This window comes from Pteronotus mesoamericanus, unplaced genomic scaffold (genome assembly GCF_021234165.1).
Source record: "Pteronotus mesoamericanus isolate MK-2021 breed Mesoamerican mustached bat unplaced genomic scaffold, CSHL_Meso_final contig_94, whole genome shotgun sequence".
Classification (NCBI taxonomy): Eukaryota; Metazoa; Chordata; class Mammalia; order Chiroptera; family Mormoopidae; genus Pteronotus; species Pteronotus mesoamericanus.
The window spans coordinates 9,000,334-9,020,502 of record NW_026555285.1 but is presented as its reverse complement, the minus strand read 5'-3'; the positions used below and the strand labels follow the sequence as shown (position 1 = coordinate 9,020,502).

The following is a 20,169-nucleotide window of genomic DNA, read 5'->3' as shown; positions in this document are numbered from 1 at the left end:
AGTTTCTGAGTTTCATTGTTATTCTCAACACCGTGTATAAAGAGCAATTCATAATCGCAATGCAGTAACAATTGTAAACCAAAAATCCAACACTTTGTATAAGAGGAAGGGCTGTAAAAAGAAAAAAGAAAAAAACAACTATAATGAGACACACTACTGTTATCATAGAGCCTGCTATTGCTATGACTGATGAGCCAGGAAGTGGGACCCTGACCTCTGATTGTGACCAGCTGAGGAACAGAAGCCTTCACCACTGTCATCTCCTTGATCTACTTAATTTGTAAGATTTCTGAGATGGCAATGTAGAAATAGCCAGAAAGCTTTTGCAGTAGGCTACCTCTGCTTGTCAGCAGAGCTGCAGAGAAAGTCTGCATTTAGCTAGTGGATAAATGCATGAAGGATGGGGGACTCAAAATTTATTGTGCACCCTATTTATGCCAAGAGCACATAATGTCCCTTTCATCAAGAAGTGTACAGTCCAATGGAGGAAGCATCACAAACATAAACATAACCAAATAAGAGCATGCAAGATAAAATGAAGAAGAAACTTCTAAGAAGTGATTCTGTGAAGTCACAAAAAAGCAACAGCTCTGTGATGCAGACTGCGGCCCTTTGAAGATAAACTGAAAATCTACTTTGAAGTATCTCTAGTTTGGCAACAATGCAATGAGTTCTCAGTGTGCTAGTAGGAAAAAAAAAGCCCACAGAAATATGGATCATACAGAAAAGTTATGATATTTTTCCTGTTAATTTCAATGTGATCCTCTGAAATACTTTTCTGGTTGCTCTGTGAAGTCATATTTAATTTAATTTTCTCTCTCCACCTATTTTAACTTTCACCTATAGTGATGCTGCCAAATTCAGAAATTGTTAAAAGACAGAGAAAGACAGAACAATAAGGATGCAGGATAACTGATAAGCTACAGCACATGGCATGAGGTACTATGTAGATCTACCCACTGATTTGTTTTGCTCTCCACCAGAAGCCATTTGTCCTCTGCCACCAGAAAAACTGTCCTGAGGTCGATGGGAAGGGAGATGGTGTGAGTTCGCCCTTCCAGCACGTCCAGCACGGTCAGGGTGTTCCTGAGAAAAGAGAAGAAAACTGTATCTGAAAGGAGGTGGTGAGGATAACGGTTGCGTAACCATGGCACAATCATTTCATGATATATATGCAACCCTGAAAAGAATATTTTTAAGACTAGGTAATAACACAGAAAAATGTTAACTGAGCAAACAGATATACCAAAGTCTAAGCTATGTAAGTCTATGTATGCATAAGAAGAAATAATGGAAAGTGATAGCTGTCATGTTAGTAATTGCTGAAGTATGGGATTATGAGCATTGCCTCTTCTTACATCTATTTTTCAATGTTTTACAATGTGAGATGAATTGTTTTTATAATAAAACATTTATAATTTCGTGACATTAGTTTAATAATAAACAAATATATTTAAAAGAGGAAATAGAATAGGCAAAATAAGGACCACAGTTTAAATCTTCTACAACCAAAAGCTCACCCTTTTTCCTTGTAGAATACTAGCCAGTTTTTGTGTGAAAATTCTTTACACATTTTATAAGTTTCCTAAAGACAAAATAAAACAAAAAATTCACATTAAATATGTCAGATCAGTCATGTCTCTTTAGCTACTTTGCCTTAAATAAAATTCTTAACATGTAGAAAGTAATTCTCAGAGGAGCTACCTCTTTATCTATGCCAAAACTTTCGGTAAAATGGACTAAATACAATATATTTAAAAATTTACTGTGAACTACCTACTAACACATCTTTAGAATTGTTAAAAATAACACCCAGTTCTGGTTAGAAATAAACATGCTATCTGATGATTCACTGTGTAATTTATGCCATAACATAAATAAATAGGAAATACTTTGCTTCTTAGATTTGAATACACTTATAACATTTTAAAAATCTCTTTTTTCAAGGTATTTTAAGACCTAAATATCCTATCCTGTAGAGCAGAAGATAAGCCTTACTATATATCCATTTCCTTTTTCTGAATAATAGAATAAATTCTCTTGGGTTGGTCTAAAATGTTTATTTACTAATTTAATTTAATTAATAACTAAAAACATTTATTTATCTAGTAGGTGCAATCAGGTGTTGTACTCATGCATTTATTGTATAAATCCAAAACGTGAATGCATATCTGAAATACAGGTTAAAGTGACTACACGATTAAAAGTTTGTGTGGATATCATACTCAAATAGCTCATAATGCTTTATTATTATGAATTCAGTCCTGACAAGTTTTCATGATAGATACAAAAAGAAGTTATTGTTATTTAATTATATGTGTATCTATGTCTATTTGTAGTGTCTTAACATCCACAAGTGCATAATAAGACAATTCTCTTGTACATTATAATAAACAAAAGGCCCTGAAAAGGGATGGGCAGGCATTCACATTTATGGTTAAAAGTTATAGAAAATCCTCAAGAATTTGCTAGACAAGTTGAGTGTTCCTTACAGCTTCTCTTTCGTTCCACCAGGAAGATCTCTCAGATGTAGCTTCTTCTAAAGGGAGGATGAGACGACGAAGGGCTCGGCCAATGGTATCCAACAATAGGATGACATTACTCTGAAATAAAGAGAATGGTGAAAAGCTCCATTGCCAAAAGGCAGAAGGTTCTTGGTAATCTGGGTGTAAAGGTTATAGTGATAAACAAAACGGGAAATGGCAATATTGACACACTTAAGAAGAAGACACCAAGTGGTTTTCTTAAGACAGAATTTAAAGGATTAGATGGTTTCATGGCGATGTTTCTAATTATATGATGTAGAAGGTATTCTCTGGAGATTTTATCTTAGAGCCGCCCCCTTCTCCCTCCCCTTCAAACGCAGGCCCCCGCAACCATGACTCTGTCCCGCAGTGATGGTGACATGGAGAGAATGAATATTTTTTAAAAGTCCATTTAACTTTTATCGGAATGACACTCACAGAATGCTCTGCTGAAAACTCTTTGACATTATAGATAATTAAATTACAATTAAATTTAATAATTAAATAAAATAAATAAATTAAATTAATTCTGTACACAAATCCAGTTCAACTCAGAAAATATGCACATGTTATATAAAGATGGGTTAGCAAGAAAATATCAAGAAGTCCAAGAACCTCGATAGTAGAGTATTTCTTCATTTAAAAGTCCGTTATGCTTAAAAAACTTACATAGTCGGTGTTGTAATAATGAACAAGAGATTTCTCTAATATTATTAATCACAGTTATGCAAATGACGTTAACAATCTCTCAGTAATTAGAAGTAATTAGAAGAGGTTTATTAAGGAAAGAAATTTTTAAATAAACCTTAAACATTAAAAGAATTGAATAGAAACACATAAAATGAGAACATAAAATTGAGAAAACCAGAAAAGACTGAATATTCTAAAGGTATGAAAGAGGTTAGCTTTTCTAGTTAAGATCTTATCTGTAAGTGGAACCTAATGAACAAAACAAACAAGCAAGAAAAATATAACCAGAGACATTGAAATAAAGAACAAACTGACAATAACCAGAGGGGAGAGGGGAGGGGATAACAGGGAAAGAAGGGGAAGGGTCCTCAAGGACCATGTAAAAGGACCCACGGACAAAGCCAAAGGGGGAAGGATTGAGGGTGGGAGCTGGGGGTGGGTGGGGTGGGGGAGGGTGGTGGAGGGAAAGTGGAGACAACTGTGCTTGAACAACAATAAAAGAGTTTTTCAAATAGGAAAAAAAGGAAAAAAAATTGGAAGAGCTTGAATAGGTTTGCAAAAAGGCACCAGCAAATTGTTTGTCAGGCCTCATTGTTGGGCAATTATCTTTTCTTTCTTTTTTTTGGTTGTTGTTTTGTTTTAAATTTGGGACTCCTCCATTATCCTATCCCTTATGAATTTTCATTTTAAGAACTTGCTTTGGGGAAAATTAAGTCACAAAGCACCCAAATGATTTGCAAAATTAGGAAACAGAATTTGAAATGTTTGTTCTTTTCTCCCATAGTATTTATTGAGCAGCTGATATTTAAAGCACAAAGGAGAATAAAATGATTAATTAATTATGGCCCTTGTCCTCTATTATATAATCCATTTAGAGAGAAATAAGAAGAAACATAAAAGGATTAATGATTCATCTGCAAATCTGGAACCGCACAGTGTTGTTTCAAATTTATTTTACTAGCTAATTTTATTGAAGTGCTCAAGAATTAAAGTAGTATTCTTACCACATAGCTTTCTTCACTCTGTATTCTCAATCTTGGCTGTAGTAAAAATTCTACTAAGCATGTTGATAAAGCTTAAATATTTCCATAAACATCACCCTTAGAATCAATTATTCTGTGTAAAATATAATTTTCCATTAAGAATCAGTGTTAGGAATATTCCTTTTAAAAATAACATTTCACATAAGAAGTACTATTCCTGGCATTTGAAGGTTTGAAAATGATGTCTAAAAGTTTTCTATATTAATATGTTAAAGAAAACATATTAATAAGTTAAAAATTTACAGTCTCCATCCGAAATTAAATATTTCTTAAATGTGTTTTTTAAGGAGAAACTCATGTATGATAACATGTACAACATTAATACAAAATCTTAGCACTGAGGCAATTTGGATAATATTAACTTTTCTAAGCAAAAGTCCTAAAATTAATATTTGATCCCGAAATATGATGAAGCACAAGAATAAGCAAATGATTAAATAAATATGATTAAGCAGAAAAATTAGTACAGTTATGTATTTTTTCTGCCTTTTTAGGTTCTAATACTTAGATACCCATAAACCTGGTCTAAGTGAACTGAAACACTGTTTTTCTAAGTAACAGAAAACACTTACTTCCAGCCACTGCTGTATCTAGAATTAGTTTTAGAAGCAATTGGCAACATGAAGTTCTGTTGCTCCATCCTTTTACAACTTAATGGTTTCCTCCTGCAAATGACTAATGATATATTCTGTCTGAGTTTAAAATAGAACTTTGTGTCACACTCGAGTACATATAACTGTGGCTTTGGTACTCCTTTGGTGGGGGGCAGGGAAGAGCGGCCAATGAGCAATTTTATTATGTTTGTATTTGACTGGGAGAAAAGTAACCTCTGGATGACCTCAATGTCCCAAAGTCTGAAATTCTAAACTTTGTACAGATGTAATAAGTAATCTCAAGGGGGTGGAGGGGCTGTTATTTTTAGGCATGGAGAAGTTTCCCTTTCCTTACTTAAGATTTTATTTTAGCAATCTCTTTTGAACAACTTCTTAAGCTAATCAGGGAAATACTCCTGGAGCAAAGATTTATTTTTTAAAGACAAGGGATAGTATTGAAGTTCTTCTCTACAATATTTAGCTGTTTTCATTTAGTGCAGAATGGGAAAGAAGGAATTGAAGGCAGTGCACTCATTTTTTATTCCATTAGAATTATTTATCATTTGTTAAATTTTACAGCTGCATGCTGTTTATTTGGAATTAAAGAAGTTTTACATCCTAACAGGCCATAATATAAAATAGACAGCTAAGATAGTCTCTTTGGAAAAAGAGGAGGCAGTTGAGATGATAGGTGGTATGCAAGTTTCCAGGTAAGCTGAGCAATGCCAGTTCAGGGCAATGAGGTAGCCTTTGGAAAACTGTTGAAACCGTAGTCAAAAGGATAAGCCAGATAACACGCTAGAACTAGAGCGGCAGGAGGCCAAGCGCTGGCTATGGAAGTCCAGCATATCTTTACAATGAAAAACTATTTTTCTTGATGAAAGTTGTTGAAGGTGAACCAGCGATGTGACCAAATAATTGAAACTTTTGAGAAAATAAAATACTTGGTGAGAATCTAAAATTTTTTTAAAAGAATTTATATATTCTTTAAATTTGAGAGTTAATTTCACAGTTGAAAATGTGGTAGGACTGTGTGAATAAATGCTCCATATTTAGATTCCTACCCAAATTTAATTGGCTTACTGAATTAAAAATCACCAAAATATCATGTCATAAAGACAGATTCTTCTGGCTATAGAATTCAGTTCAATGGCATTGATATTTTGTTGGAAACCTATATAATAAAACCCTTATTTCAATGTGCTAAAAACAAACTTTTATAAGCAGTATCTGGATATTCATAACCCTGCTCTTAGGAGAAAAAGAAAATGAAAAAAATCTGAAAACCAGAAAAAAATTTATTAACTCAGAATTTATAATAATTATTAGGGCAAGGCCTAAAATTAAAGTTGCCTTTATTGCTTGGTGAACTACTGACGTTATTTATGCAATATTTTCCCCTTGATTAGACACATTCCAAAAGTACTGTTTCTTGGTAACTTTACTCTCACAGTGACCTTAAATACTTGCAAGCATCAGCACTGCATTTCTTTAATATTTTCCTATTAGGAATACTTTCAAATTTTTCAGACTATTCTTTCCCCAAGTATCTGAAGTGAGTGAGAGAGTGGGTGAAGTCTGACTATGCCGGTGTCCATACAATGTGGTCTGAATCTCAGTTCCCACGTAGCTGAGCAAGCTGTCAAAATCCCCTGAGCCTCAATTTCCTCATGTTTATACGTTGCAAACAGCTACCTCATTGGGCAGCTGGAAGAAAGACATGGGACAGCGTATGTAATTTTTTTCTTCACACATTGTTAGCACTTAACAATACTTCTAGGATACCACACTCTCCGGTGTATCTACCTACTTCATGGCTACTCATTTTCAATCCCCTTGGTTGATTCCCCATCATATTCCTGATTTCTTAATGTTTTATTGCCCCAGTACTTAATGGTCAAACTTCTCTATCTATACTCACTCCCTGGTGACCTCTTTCAGCCTCATGCCTTATAGGCCAATAACTCCCAAATTTATATTCCTTTTTTTATATATATATAAAATAAAATATAAAATATATATTTTATTGATTATGCTCTTACAGTTGTCCCATTTTTTTTTCCTCTCCTTTATTCCCCTCCACCCTGTACCACCCCTCTCCCCAGCATTCCATCCCCCCTTAATTCATGTCGATGGGTAGTACATACAAGTTCTTTGGCTTCTCCATGTCCCGTCTACTTTGTGCCTACCAATTACACTCCTTAGTCCCTGTACCTTTTCCCCCAATCTCCCCCCACCCCCTCCCTGCTGATAACCTTCCATGTGATCTCCATATCTGTGATTATGTCCCTGTTCTAGTTGTTTGCTTAGTTTGTTTTGTTTTTCATGTTCAGTTGTTGCCAGTTGTGAGTTTGTTGTCATTTTACTGTTTATAGTTTTTGATCTTCTTCTTTTTCTTAGATAAATCCCTTTAACTTTTCACATAAGGGCTTAGTGATGATGAACTCCTTTAACTTGACCTTTTCTGGGAAGCACTTTATCTGCCCTTCCATTTGAAATGATAGCTTTGCTGGATAGAGTAATCTTGGAGGTAGGTCCTTGCCTTTCATAACTTTGAAAACTTCTTGCCAGTCTCTTCTTGCCTGCAAGGTTTCTTTGGAGAAATCAGCTGATAGTCTTATGGGAACTCCTTTGTAGGTAACTGTCTCCTTTTCTCCTGCTGCTTTTAAGATTCTCTCTTTATCTGTATTCTTGGGTAATGTAATTATGGTGTGTCTTGGTGAGTGCTTCCTTGGGTCCAACTTCTTTGCGACTCTCTCAGCTTCCTAGATCTCCTGGAAGTCTATTTCCTTGGCCAGATTGGGGAAGTTCTCCTTCATTATTTGTTCAAATAAGTTTTCAATTTCTTGTTCTTCCTCTTCTCGTTCAGGTACCCCTATGATTCAGATGTTGGAACATTTAAAGTTGTCCTGGATTTCATAAGTCTCTCCTCATTTTTTGGAATTCTTGTTTCTTCATTCTGTTCTTGTTGAATGTTTATCTCTTCCTTCTGCTCCCAATCATTGATTTGAGTTGCAGTTTCCTTCACTTTACTGTTGGTTCCCTGTATATTTTTCTTTATTTCACTTTGCATAGCCTTCACTTTTCCCTCCATTTTGCAACCATACTCAATCAGTTCAGTGAGCATCTAGATCATCAGTGTTTTGAACTGTGCATCTGATAGGCTGGCTATCTGTTCATCACTTCATTCTATTTTTGGAGCTTTGATCTGTTCTTTCATTGGGCCATATTTCTTTGTCTCAGTGCACCTGTTACATTGGGAGGGGCAGAGCCTTAGGGATTTGTCCCCAAATTTATATTTCCTATTCTGACCTCTCCATAAAACTCCAGACTCATCTACTTAGATGCCAAAGACGTAAAATTTAATCAAACATTTAATCTTCTCTCCTAAATTGATTCCTTCCTCATCTCCGTTGATGGGACTCTATCCTTTCAGCTACTCAAGCCCTAAAACTTGAAGTTGTCCTTCAATCTACCCTTTCCCACCCGATACATCTGATCTCTTAGGAAATCCTTTTGGTCTAACCTTCAAGATATATCCAGAATCCATCATTATTTACGACCTCCATACTTCTCCAAATTGCCATTATCTCTTGCTTGGATCGTGCCAAAAATCTCTTCTCTGGCTCCTTCATTTTACCTTAGCACCTACTGACTATTCACCACAGAGGAGCCAGAGAAATCCTCTAAAAATATGTCAGATCACACCACTCTTGTGCTTCAAACACCTTCCCAATCCACTCAGAGTCAGGGCCCAGAATGTTTTAATTGTTCACAAGGCTCTATGCAATCTGCTTCCCTACCCCCTCCACCATGGCCCTACCCCACCCCACTAAGTGCCCTCTTTGACCTCACCTCCTGATACTTTCCCCCCATCCAATCTTTTTAAAGAAGAAGAGGCAGATTCCAGCCTCTGGGACTTTGAACTTATAAATCCCTTTACCTGGGAGTCTCTTCAAGATACCTGCTTTTCCCTTGCTTCTATTAAGTCTTTGCTTTAATATGACCTTTTCATTTAGGAAATTTCTGCCCACCATGTTATTTTAAATGGCAATCTTCCTTCCAGCTTTCTGTTTTATGCTCTCTAGTTTCTTATCTTCTAACTTAAGATACAATTTAATTATTTATTTTGCTTATTATCTACCTTCCTGTACCACAATGTAAGCTTTTGAGGATGCGGATTTCTGTTGTTTTGTTTCACTGTAGTATCCCCAATAGTAGGTATACAATGCCTATTTGTTGAATGAATAAAATGCTTTGGTATATATTAGGTGGGTAATAGTTATACAGAAGCATTATACTCCTTTCTACTGGTATAATACAGATAACTTAGAACTTTACAATTTTCACTAACTGAAACACACACAGCCTGTCTTTTGAAATGTATCTTCTGTTCTGAATTATTTTTAGCCAAACTCTGGGCATCTGTGTTTTTCATTAGTTCTATCTTGGAATACTAGTGATGGATAGAACTAGATCATCATTAGATACTAAGTGATTTCATTGCATTCCTGTAATGGACTGAATATTTATCTCTCCCCACATTAATATGTTGAAATTAGGAGGTGGGGCCTTTAAGAGTTCATAAATATGAAGTCTTTATGAATGGGATTAGTGTCCTTATAAAAGAGACACCAGGATTTCAAGATGGCTATGGAATAGATGGAAGCTATACTTACTCCTTCCTGGCATCAAACCAGTTTTATACCTTAATTCTAGAGAAATCTACCTGAATAATCAACTGAAGAACAGCTGAACAGGAGTATTATAACCAAGCATTTACAGAACAAGCCACATAGAGGCTGATGAGAAGGGCAGAGGCACAGAGAGGGCTGGCCCCTGCACCCAAGGGAGGTGGCTGAGAAGATGAAGGGATATCTCAGCTGCAAAAGTACTCCTTGAGGAGTGGGGGGGTCTCAGCCCCACACAGAGTTATCCATTGTAGATCATCAGAGCCAGAAAGAAGAGCCTGAATAGTATCTGGCTGTGAAAATCAGCAGGCCGGGACTCTGTCCACCTAGAAGAGGAAGAAGTCTGCTAGAAACCCAGGTGTACAGCATCTTGATGGGTCAATGTACATCATCTTGCTCTCAAACACTCACCAGGGCTCCAAAAGAGGGAGGGGAATTAAGAGCATATGGGGGTCATAAAGAGAATGTCTGGGTAGTGTGGCTCTGAGGAGAGATCTGGAGGGTCAACCACTGAAGTCCCTGTGTCAAGCCCCCATCCCACAACACCTCCAGGCACCATCTTCCCAGGGTTGAGCACTCCTATTCTTGTAGCACCAGGCTGGGGAGTGAACTAGCCGAGACCTTCAACTACTGGTGACACCATCCTATCAGACAAAAGTGCTGAGGATAGATCTTTTGGCTGCACCCAATAGGGACCTTTTTGGTGTATTCTTTTTCTGGAGAAGCTCTTGGTGGACTCTCAACCTTTGGAATGGATAGGCCAGTTTTGCCTCCTTTCTGCAGGCTCTGCCAGCACCATCCCCAAAGGGAGACTCTTCTGATCTGTCTTCCCAAGTCCCAGTGTCCCTGGCCTGCTGAGCTCAGTTCAACAGGGAGAAGGGAGTACTGCTCTGAGCTGGAACCTTTAGAATGTGTCTCCCTCAGAGGCTCTTGTCCCAGACTCTGATGAGTACTGGGTTGTGCAGTTATGGAGTGGAGGAAAGCAATGTGCTTGTCTCCTTCCTACAGGATTGGAGGGCACCACCCCCAGCAGGAGACTCTTTCAATTTGTCACACCGAGTCCTGAAGGCTCTGCCCTGTTGAGCTTGCTCCTGCAGTGGGGCCGGTTGGCTGTACCCAACCTGAATCTGTGGTGCACTCCCCCTAAGGAAGCTAAGGTTGGAGACTCTGGCAGAGACTGAGAGGTGTAGCTCTGTAGTAGGGGGCCACTTTCCCCCACATTGAGTGCCTGACCACACTTCCCCAAAGCAAGAGGCTCATTAGCCCCATTCTCTCTACCCTAGTCACTCTCCCCTACCAAGCTCATGCTTTGTGGAAGAGTTTGTGGGTTGTGACCAGCCTGGGCCCAAGCTACCATTTTTCTTCAGAAGACTCTGGAGGAACACCAGGTAAGCTCAGGGGGTGGCAAAGTAGCCAACAGGTAGAAGTGGACATCAGGAAGCCTTGGACCTTTTACTGATCTGCCCCTAGCTCAGAGCTGGAGGAACCCAATCCTTGTGGACAGCTTGGCCCCTCAAACACACCCAGGCTCAGTAGATGCAGCCATAAACAGTGAATATTGTGGTAGCTTCAGAAAGGTAGCTCAAGTCTGGTTATAGACAATGTCTGACATCAACCTGTACCAGAATGCCACCCAAGTGGACCCACAACCCACACAACAAGTGATGGAAGTTGGACCACAACAGTGCTCTACCAAACTAACTACACAACTTCACACCCAAAGCGGGACTGCAGCATGCACCAGGCCCTGCTGGGAACAACTCTGCCTTGGGTGGCAGCCCCTGCACAGCAACTCATATAGGGTGACCCAGGTCTACCTTATAGTCAGCCAGCCAGAGGGTTATTTCTATCCACAAACAAGCCAACAACATTCAAGAGTCTATTATAGCATAAGGGCACATTTAACCCAAACAGGAGATATTCTTGGAGCACCTAGGTCAAGTGATCTGGAAGATTACACCACTGAGCCCCACAAGAAAACTGTATCATATAGCCATCCTAACAAGTTTGGGAGTCATAGAAGATCTATGACACAGAGACAAACATAAAAAAAAATGGAGACAAAGAAATATGCCCCAACTTGAAGAACAGGAGAAATATCCAGAAAAATAAATTAAATGGAAGCAACCAAGATACCAGGTGCAGAATTTAAAACCATGATTATAAGGATGCTCAAGGACCTTAGGAAAAGAATAAATGATCTCAGTGAGAACTTAAAAGAGAGTAAAAATTAAAAAGGACATAAAAACCATAAAAAATCAGTCATAAATGAAGACTACAATATCTGAAATGAAGGGTACACTAGAAAGGATGTACAGCAGGTTAGATGAAGTAGAGGACTGAATCAGCAATTTAGAGGACAAGATAACAGAAAACACCTAAGCAGAGCAACAGATAGAAAAAAATTTTTAAGAGGAAAGCCTAAGGGACCTCTGGGACATCAACTGTAACAATATCTGTATTATAAGGGTACCAAAAGGAAAAGAGAAAGAGCAAGGGATAAAGAACCTGTTTGAAGAAATAATGGCTCAAAACTTCTGCAAACTGATGAAAGAAAATAACACACAAGTCCAGAAGGCACAGAGAGTACCAAACAAGACGAACTCAAAGAGGCCCACACCAAGACACATCATAATTAAAATGACAAGGGTTAAAGATAAAGAAAGAATCCTAAAAGCAGCAAGAGAAAGACAGTTACCTACAAGGGAGTTCCCATAAGGCTGTCAGCTGATTTCTTAACAGAAACACTTCAGGACAGAGGGACTGAAAATGATGAAAAGCAAGGATCTACAACCAAGAATACACTATCCAGCAATGTTACCATTTAAAATTGAAGGAAAAATAAAGAGCTTCTCAGACAAAAAAAGAAAAAAAAAACCTAAAGGAGTTGACCACTACCAAGTAGGACTGGAAGAAATGTCAAAGGACCTACTTTAAGAAGAAAGAAAGAAAAGAAATACAGAGAAAGGAACATAGGTATGAAGAATAAAATGGCAATAAATAAATACCTATCAATAACCTTAATCTAATCAAAAGACATACAGTAGGTGAATGAGTAAGGAAAAGACTCATATATATGCTGCTATAAGGGACCCATATCAGAACAAACGATTCACACAGACAGAAGTGAAGGGGTGGAGAACAGGTAGTTCATGCAAAAGGAAATGAAAAAAAAAGCTGGGGTATCAATACTTATATGAGACAAAATAGGCTTTAAAACAAAGACCATAATAAGACACAAAGAAGAACACTGCATAATGCAAAAGAGATCAATCCAAAAAGAGGATATAACCCTTATAAACATATATGAATACAACACAGGAGCAACTAAATATATAAAGAAAAACTTGGTGGACATAAAGGGAGACAATGACAGTAATAGTCATAGTAGTGGATTTGAACACCCCATTGACATCAATGACCAGATCTTCCAGACAAAAAAAATCAACAAGGCAACAGTGACCTTAAATGACACATTGGATCAGATGGATTTAATCATTATTTGCAGAACATTTCATCCCATAACAGCAGAATATATATTGTTTTAAAATGCACATGGAACATTTTCTAGGATAGATGACATGTTAGAACATAAAACAAGTCTTAATAAATACAAGAAGATTGAAATCATGTCAAGCATCTTCTCTGACTACAGTGGTATGAACATAGAAATCAATTACAAAACAACTGAGAAACACTCAAATGCATGGAAGCTAAATAACATGTTACTAAACAATGAATGGGTCAACAATGGGATGAAGGAGAAACATGGTAAGTTACCTTGAGACAAATAAAAATGAACACATAACATCCCCAAATCCATGGGACACACGGAAAGCAGTCCTAAGAGGGAAGTTCATAGCATTACATATCTACCTCAAGAAGCAAGAAAAATATCAGATAAACTATCTATTCTAAAAGAACTAGAAAAACAACAACAAAGCTCAAAGTAAGTAGAAGGAAGGAAATAATAAAGATTAGAGCAAAATAAATGACACAGAGACTAAAAATACAATACAAAAGATCAATAAAACCAAGAGGTGGTTCTTTGAAAACATAAGTAAGATTGACAAATGAGACTCATCAATAAAAAAAGAGAGAGGACCCAAATAAAAAAATCACAAAGAGAAGTGACAACTGACACCAAAGAAATACAAAGAATTATAAGAACATATTACAAATAACTGTATGCTAACAAATTGGACAACCTAAGTGATTGGATAAATTCCTAGAAATATACAATCTTCCAATTCAATCAAGAAGAATCAGATAATCTGAATAGGCAATTACAACTAATGAAATTGTAGCAGTAATAAAAAAACGCCCTTGCTGGTGCAGGTGAGTGGATTGAGTGCCGGCCTGTGAACCAAGAGGCCACCAGTTTCATCCCTGATCAGGGCACATGCCTGGATTGTGTGCCAAGTACCAAATTGGAGATGCATGAGAGGCAGTCAATTGATGTTTCTCTCACACATTGATGTTTCTTTCCCTCTCTTTCTCCCTCCCATTCCCCTCTCTCTAAAAAGAAATAAATAAATAAAATCTTAAAAAAAAATAAATTCAAGAAAAAAAAATCTCTCCCAGCAAACAAAAGTCCTGGTACAGATGGCTCCACAGGTGAATTTTACCAAACATTCAAGGAAGAACTAACACTGTTCCTTCTCAAACTATTCCAAAGAATTCAAAAAGGGAGAAGACTCCCAAGCTCATTTTATGAGGCCAGCATTATCCTAATTTCAAAACCAGATTAAGATCCTGTAAAGAAAGAAAATTTTACACTAATATTGCTGATAAACATAGATGGAAAAATCCCCCCCCCCAAATATTAGCAAACCAGATATAGCAATACATTTTAAAAAAGGTACATGATAATCAAGTGGAATTTATTCCTAATACAAGGTTGGTACAATATTCACAAATCAAATTAACTGATACACCACATTAAAAAAACAAGAACAAAAATCACATGATCATATCAATAGATGCAGAAAAAGCATTTGATAAAACCCAGCACTCATTTATGTTAAAAACTCTTAGCAAAGTAAGAATAGAGGAAACATACTTCAACATAATAAAGGCCATATATGATAAACCCACAGCCAACATCATGTTCAACAGGCAAAAACTAAAAACATTTCCCTTAAGATCAAGAACAAGACAGGGACATCTGTTTTCACCACTCTTATTCAACATAGTACTGGAAGTCCTAGCCACAGCAATCAGACAAGAAGAAATAAAAGGCATCCAAATTGGAAAGGAAGAAGTAAAACTGTCATTATTTGCTACTGACATGGTACTGTATCAAGAAAACACTAAAAACTCCACCAGAAACTAAAACTACTAGAACTGATAAATGAATTCAGTACAGTAGCAGGATACAAAAGGAATATTCAGAAATTGGTGGGATTTTTATATACCAATAATTAACTATCAGTAGAAGAACTAAGAGGAAAAACCCATTTATAATTGCAATAAAAAAAAAACATATCTAGAAATAAATTTTACCTAGGAGGTAAAAGACCTGTACTCAGAAAACTATAGGTTACTAAAGAAAGAAATTGAGGCAGATACAAATAAATGGAAGCATATACCATATTCATGGACAGGAAGAATTAACATCATTAAAATGTCCATAGTACCTACAGGAATCTATAGATTCAATGCAATTCCTACTAAAACACCAATTGCATATCTCACAGAATTACAAAAAAAAAATTCCGAAAATTTATATGGCACCACAAAAGACCAAGAACAGCCATAGCAATCTTGAGAAAGAAGAACAAAGTTGGAGGAATCATGCTACCTGATATCAAACTACACTAAAAGGCCACGGTTATCAAAACAGCATGGTACTGGCATAAAAATAGGCATATAAATCAACAGAACAGAATAGGAAGCCCAAAAATAAACCTACATTTTTATGGTCAATTAATATTTGACAAAGGAGGCAAGACCATACACTTGGGTAAAAAGAGTCTATTCAATAAATGGTGTTAGGAAAATTGGATAGATATATGAAAAAAAGAAAAGAAACTAGACCACCTTCTTGCACCATACACAATAACAAGCCATAAAAGTCCTAGAAAAAAATCATAGGCAGAAAAAGCTCAGGCATCCCTTGTAGCAATATTTTTTCTGATATATCCCCTTGGGCAAGGGAAACAAAAGAAAAAATAAACAAATGGGACTACATCAAACTCCCCACAGAGAGAGCTCAATGAAATAGAGGCAAGGGAATTATCAGATATGGAATTCAAAACAATGGTTCTAAGGAAGCTCAATGAGCTCAGCCAGCTCAAAGAGAACTATGAGAAACTGCAGAGAAACTATCAGGATCTCACAGCAGACTATATCAGCCTGGAAAAGGACATAGAAACTATCAAGAAGACACAAGAGGATATGAAGAATACCATTTCTGAATTGAAGAACACAGTAGAAGGAATCCAAAGCAGGCTGGATGAAGCTGAGGATCGAATCAGTGAGATGGAGGACAAGGTAGAAAAAAGCTCCCAGAAAGAGCAAGAAATGGAAAAACGAATCAAAAAGAATGAAGAAGCATTTAGGGAAATGCAGGACAACCTGAAACGCAATAATATCCGTATAATAGGGATACCAGAAGGAGAAGAAGAGGAGCAAGGGATGGAGAACCTCCTCGAAAAAGTAATGATGGAAAATTTTCCTAATTTGAGGAGAGAAAGGCTCTCATGGATCCAGGAGGCACAGAGGACCCCACTCAAGAGGGACCCAAGGAGGTCCACTCCAAGACACATCATCATTAAAATGGCAAATGCCAAAGACAAAGAGAGAATCCTCAAGGCAGCAAGGGAGAAGGAGAAAGTAACATACAAGGGGGCCCCGATACGCCTAGGAGCTGACTTCTCAACAGAAACACTACAAGCCAAAAGGGAATGGCAACAAATATTCCAAGCAATGAAAAGCAAGGGCCTACAGCCAAGGCTGCTCTACCCAGCTAGGCTCTCCATTAAAATAGGAGAAATACGGAGATTCCCAGACAAAAGAAAGCTAAAAGAATACATCTCTACCAAACCAGCACTCCAAGATATGCTAAGGGGACTGGTTTAGGCAGATGAAGGAAAAGAATGAGACAGAGAGGAACACAAGTACAAAGAGAAAAGATGAGTAAGTTTCTATCAGTAATATCTCTCAATGTGAATGGACTAAATGCCCCAATCAAAAGACACAGGGTAGCTGAATGGATAAGAAAACATGACCCACACATATGCTGCCTATAAGAGACCCACCTCAGAGCAAAAGACCTACATAGATTGAAAGTAAAGGGATGGAAAATAATATTCCAAGCAAATGGACATGAGAAAAAGGCTGGCGTTGCCATACTTGTATCAGACAAAGTCGATTTCAAAGCAAAGGCCATAAAGAGAGACCCAGAGGGGCACTTTATCATACTTAAAGGAAGAATCTATCAAGAAGACATCAACATTGTAAACTTATATGCTCCCAATATAGGAGCCCCCAAGTTTATAAGGAAATTGTTGGATGACTTCAAAAAAGATATAGACAGCAACACACTGGTAGTAGGGGATTTCAACACCCCACTACCAAAAATGGACAGATCTTCCAAACAAAACATTAATAAACATATTGTGGCGCTGAATGACACACTGAATCAAAGAGACTTAACTGACATATATAGAACCTTACATCCCAAAGAAGAAAAATACACATTCTTTTCAAATGCTCATGGCAGTTTTTCAAAGATAGACCACATGATAGGACACAAAGCAAACCTCAGCAAATTCAGGAGAACTGAAATAATACCAAACTTTTTCTCGGACCACAAGGGCTTGAAACTGGAAATCAACCTCAAAGAGAAACTTCAAAAAGTTGCAAACTTATGGAGACTCAACAGTACACTATTAAACAATGAATGGGTCAATAATGAGATAAGAGAAGAAATCAAAAAATTTCTGGAAAAAATGAAAATGAACAGACAACAGTCCAAAACCTATGGGACGCAGCAAATGTCCTGAGAGGGCAGTTCATAGCAATACAGGCTTACCTAAAAGAGATAGAAACATTTCAAATAAAAGACCTAACACTACAACTTCAAGAACTGGAGAAACAACAACAAATAAATCCCAGAGCAAGTAGAAGGAAGGAAATAGTCAAGATTAGAGCAGAACTGAATGACATAGAGACAAAAAGAACAATTCAGAGGATCAACCAATCCAGAAGCTGGTTCTTGGAAAAGATAAATAAAATTGACAAGCCTTTAAGCAGACTATTCAAGAAAAAAAGGGAGAAGACCCAAATTAATAATATCAGAAATGAAAGAGGAGAAATAACAACTGATACCACAGAAATACAAAGGATTGTCAGAAACTACTATGAACAATTATATGCCAAGAAATTTGAAAATCTTGACAAAATGGACAAATTTTTAGAAAAGTATAATCTTCCAACACTGAAGGAGGAAGAAACAGAAAGCTTGAACAGACCGATAACAGCTGGGGAAATGGAAGCAGTCATCAAGAAACTCCCAGCACACAAAAGCCCAGGGCCGGATGGTTTCATAGGAGAATGTTACAAAACATTTAAGGAAGAGCTAACCCCCCTGTCCTTCTCAGACTATTCCAAAAAATCCAAGAGGAGGGAAGACTCCCAGACTCTTTCTATAAGGCCAGCATCACCCTGATCCCAAAACCAGATAAAGACCCTACAAAGAAAGAAAACTATAGGCCAATTTCCCTGATGAACATAGATGCTAAAATCCTCAACAAAATATTGGCAAACCGCATCCAGCAATACATTAAAAAGATTATCCACCACGATCAAGTGGGATTCATCCCAGGCATGCAGGGATGGTTCAATATACACAAATCAGTAAACGTGATATATCACATAAATTAAAGAAAAGACAAAAACCACATGATCATCTCGCTAGATGCAGAAAAAGCATTCGATAAGGTACAGAACATATTTATGATCAAAACACTCAGCAAAATGGGAATAAATGGGGCATTCCTCAACATAATAAAGGCCATATATGAAAAACCTACAGCCAATATCATACTCAACGGGCAAAAACTGAAAGCTTTCCTACTAAGATCGGGAACGCGACAAGGATGTGAGCTCTCACCGCTTCTTTTCAACATCGTATTGGAAGTCCTAGCCACAGCGGTCAGACAAGAGAAAGAGATAAAAGGCATCCAAATAGGAAAGGAGGCAGTAAAGCTATCATTGTTTGCAGATGACATGATAGTGTACATAGAAAACCCTGTAGACTCTACCAAAAAACTCCTCAACCTAATAAGTGAATTTGGCAAAACAGCAGGATACAAAGTCAACATTCAGAAATCAAAGGCATTTTTGTATACCACCAATGAAATAGAAGAAGAAATCATAGAAAAAATACCATTCGATATAGCAAGAAGAAAAATAAAGTACCTAGGCATAAATTTAACCAAAGACGTAAAACACCTGTATGCACAAAACTATACAACATTGAAAAAAGAAATTAAGGAAGACACAAATAAATGAAAGCATATACCGTGCTCATGGATTGGAAGAATTAATAGCATCAAAATGTCCATACTACCCAAAGCAATTTATAGATTCAACGCAATCCCTATTAAGATACCAATGACGTATTTCACAGACATAGAACAGACATTTCAAAAATTTATATGGAACCATAAAAGACCCTGAATAGCCGCAGCAATTTTGAGAAAGAAACACAAAGTAGGAGGGATCACAATACCAGACATCAAACTCTACTACAAAGCCACTATACTCAAAACAATCTGGTACTGGCACAAGAACAGACCCATAGACCAGTGGAACAGAATAGAAAGCCCAGAAATAAGCCCAGGTCTCTATGGACATCTAATATTTGACAAAGCGGGCAGAAGCATAAAATGGAGTAATAACAGCCTCTTCAACAAATGGTGTTGGGAGAGCTGGATGGCTACATGCAAAATTTTGAAATTGGATCATCAGCTGACACCATACACAAAAATAAACTCAAGATGGATAAAAGACTTAAATATAAGTCACAACACCATCAAAGTCCTCGAGGAGAACATTGGCAGGAAACTCTCAGATATCCCACACAGCAATTTTTTCACTGATATGTCTCCTAAAGCAAGGGACATAAAGGAAAGAATAAACAAGTGGGACCTCATCAAAATAAGAAGCTTCTGCACGGCAAAAGAAAACATCAGCAAAATGAAAAGGGAGCCAACCCTATGGGAAAATAATTTGCTAATGATACATCAGATAGAGGTTTGATCTCCAAGATATATAAAGAACTCACTCGACTCCACTCCAAGAAGACAAACGATCCAATCAAAAAATGGGCAAAGGACCTGGGCAGATGCTTTTCTAAGGAGGAGATACAGAGGGCCCAGAGGCATTTGAAAGGATGCTCAGCATCACTAGCCATCAGAGAAATGCAGATCAAAACCACCATGAGGTACCACCTCACACCGGTCAGAATGGCCATCATAAACAGATCAACAAACAACAGGTGCTGGCGAGGCTGTGGAGAATAGGGAACCCTAGTACACTGTTGGTGGGAATGCAGACTGGTACAGCCACTATGGAAAGCAGTGTGGAATTTCCTCAGAAAGCTGAAAATGGAACTGCC

The 20,169-nt window shown here is 37.4% G+C and overlaps 1 protein-coding gene across 2 annotated transcripts in view; it reads right to left on the bottom strand.

The window, feature by feature from the left end:
• VWA8 (von Willebrand factor A domain containing 8) overlaps positions 1 to 20,169 on the bottom strand; it is a 390,182-nt gene that overhangs the window by 127,964 nt on the left and 242,049 nt on the right. For both annotated transcript variants that reach the window (XM_054586385.1, XM_054586386.1), the window contains exons 30-32: positions 2,493 to 2,603; positions 1,521 to 1,585; positions 961 to 1,086 (exon numbers count right to left, since the gene is read on the bottom strand). In XM_054586385.1, coding sequence (XP_054442360.1) covers positions 961 to 1,086; positions 1,521 to 1,585; positions 2,493 to 2,603 — 302 coding nt within the window. The remainder of the gene's footprint in view (positions 1 to 960; positions 1,087 to 1,520; positions 1,586 to 2,492; positions 2,604 to 20,169) is intronic.